Raw genomic sequence first — 1690 nt, 5'->3', positions numbered from 1 at the left:
CTAAGATTATAAAGTGAAGAGATAACTACCAACTTATTTATTTCTGTAATAACCTAACAATTTTAGTTCCATATATACCTTGGAAAGTTCCACAAATTTTAGGTTTATGAAAGATCATATATCATTCATTTAAAGATTGTTTATGCGAATTTAAGAACTCTTCCTAAACCTATAATTTGTGTTTTGGCATTTTAGCTAGAATTTGGGTGATGATTTTTGAAAAAAAAAAATAGGAAGAAAATATTGTATTTTTTTTACTTGAAAAGAAGCAAAAAAATTGGGATTTTTTTTAAAAGGCGTGCTTTTTGGGATTCTTCTTGAACCTTTGATAGATGATTCGATAAAAATCATTTCAACAATGCCTCCTCTGAGAAAATTTATGCCTTCACTAGTATCCAAAATTGAATTAGTTTTCCAAGTAATACTCTATAATTTGGCTTCACTATTTAAAAGCTCAAAAAAAAAAATTTAATTTAAAAGCTCAAATTACTAGGTTTTAGCATGTCTAATTCGATTTATCTTCACCGAGGAGAAAATAGTTGGATAATCTTTTCATGCAACCTTTTTGGTATAGTTTCAAAATATTTCTCCCCTATAATTATATTTATGTAAGACTCTAGAGACGTCTGGGAGAGGAGCCTTATAGGCGAAGAAATGTCCCCACCCAAACCCTAAAAAGTTGAATTACATATAAAAATTACACAGCTGATTATAGACGCGTATACACAAGATATGATATGAGCATGGGAATTATACAAATGTATAGAATCATAAAAAGGACCGAAACTCCTTTTCTTTTTCTCGTTAAAAAAGCATTTTCTTTCTCTTTATTTTGTCTTTGTTCTCCTTCTCTCTTCTCACTATCCTCTTTGATTCTGTGCTCTCTTCACGTTTCTCTTTGATCGTCTGGTTTTCTCTCTTTCGTCTTGCCCTTTTAATTTTTTTTTTGATTCCCCACCAAGTTTCCCCTAAAGATCCATCAAACTTTATTAAAGAAGGAAGAATTAATAAAGGGTATAGAAGAACAATGGTTTTCTCATCCAATTGGTCACAGGTTTCACTTCTTTGATCTTCCATTACTAATGTTCTCTCTTAATTCTTCATTGATATTTTGATTCGTTTTAGTAATAATTTTGATTCATTTCCAAAAGATTATTCCTATTCCCATCTTCTTTTATATAACCCGCTTTCTTTAAAATTCAACATCTATAAATATGGTATTTCTTGCTTTACAAATACAAATGATACCAGTGTCGAATTGAGTATTCTTGGTTCTTTCTTTTATTTTCAATTTCATTTCCTTGAATTTTTTTTTCTTTTTTCAGCCTACGAATCCAAACAATCATCAGCATCAGCTTCACGAGAATGGAAGCTTAGTGAGCGACCACGGACTACTTTCTCACCAACTTCCACCTTGCCTACCAAACCCTAACCCTAACCACCACTATGCTGCTGCTACCGCCAGTGGTCTTCCAGCGAGGCTTGGTGGATCCATGGCTGAGAGAGCGAGGCAGGCCAAAGCTCCTCCACCTGAGGGAGCCCTAAAGTGTCCTCGATGCGACTCCATCAACACCAAGTTCTGTTACTACAACAACTACAACCTCACTCAGCCTCGCTACTTCTGCAAGGCATGCCGCCGCTACTGGACACGTGGAGGGGCCCTGAGGAACGTCCCCGTGGGTGGAGGCTG

At 35.2% G+C, this 1690-nt stretch overlaps 1 protein-coding gene across 1 annotated transcript; it reads left to right on the top strand.

Annotated features, from left to right (window-relative positions):
* Positions 1-664: 664 nt before the first annotated feature.
* On the top strand, positions 665-1685 carry LOC130507380 (dof zinc finger protein DOF1.1-like; the record flags this gene model as incomplete). Its single annotated transcript, XM_057002097.1, has 2 exons — positions 665-1054; positions 1326-1685. Coding segments are annotated over exons 1-2 (387 nt in total), but the record flags the coding sequence as incomplete, so codon positions are not given.
* Positions 1686-1690: the final 5 nt, after the last annotated feature.

This window comes from Raphanus sativus, unplaced genomic scaffold (genome assembly GCF_000801105.2).
Source record: "Raphanus sativus cultivar WK10039 unplaced genomic scaffold, ASM80110v3 Scaffold4435, whole genome shotgun sequence".
Lineage (NCBI taxonomy): Eukaryota > Viridiplantae > Streptophyta > Magnoliopsida > Brassicales > Brassicaceae > Raphanus > Raphanus sativus.
Note: the sequence above shows the minus strand (reverse complement) of the source record. Positions and strands in the feature narration are given on the sequence as shown.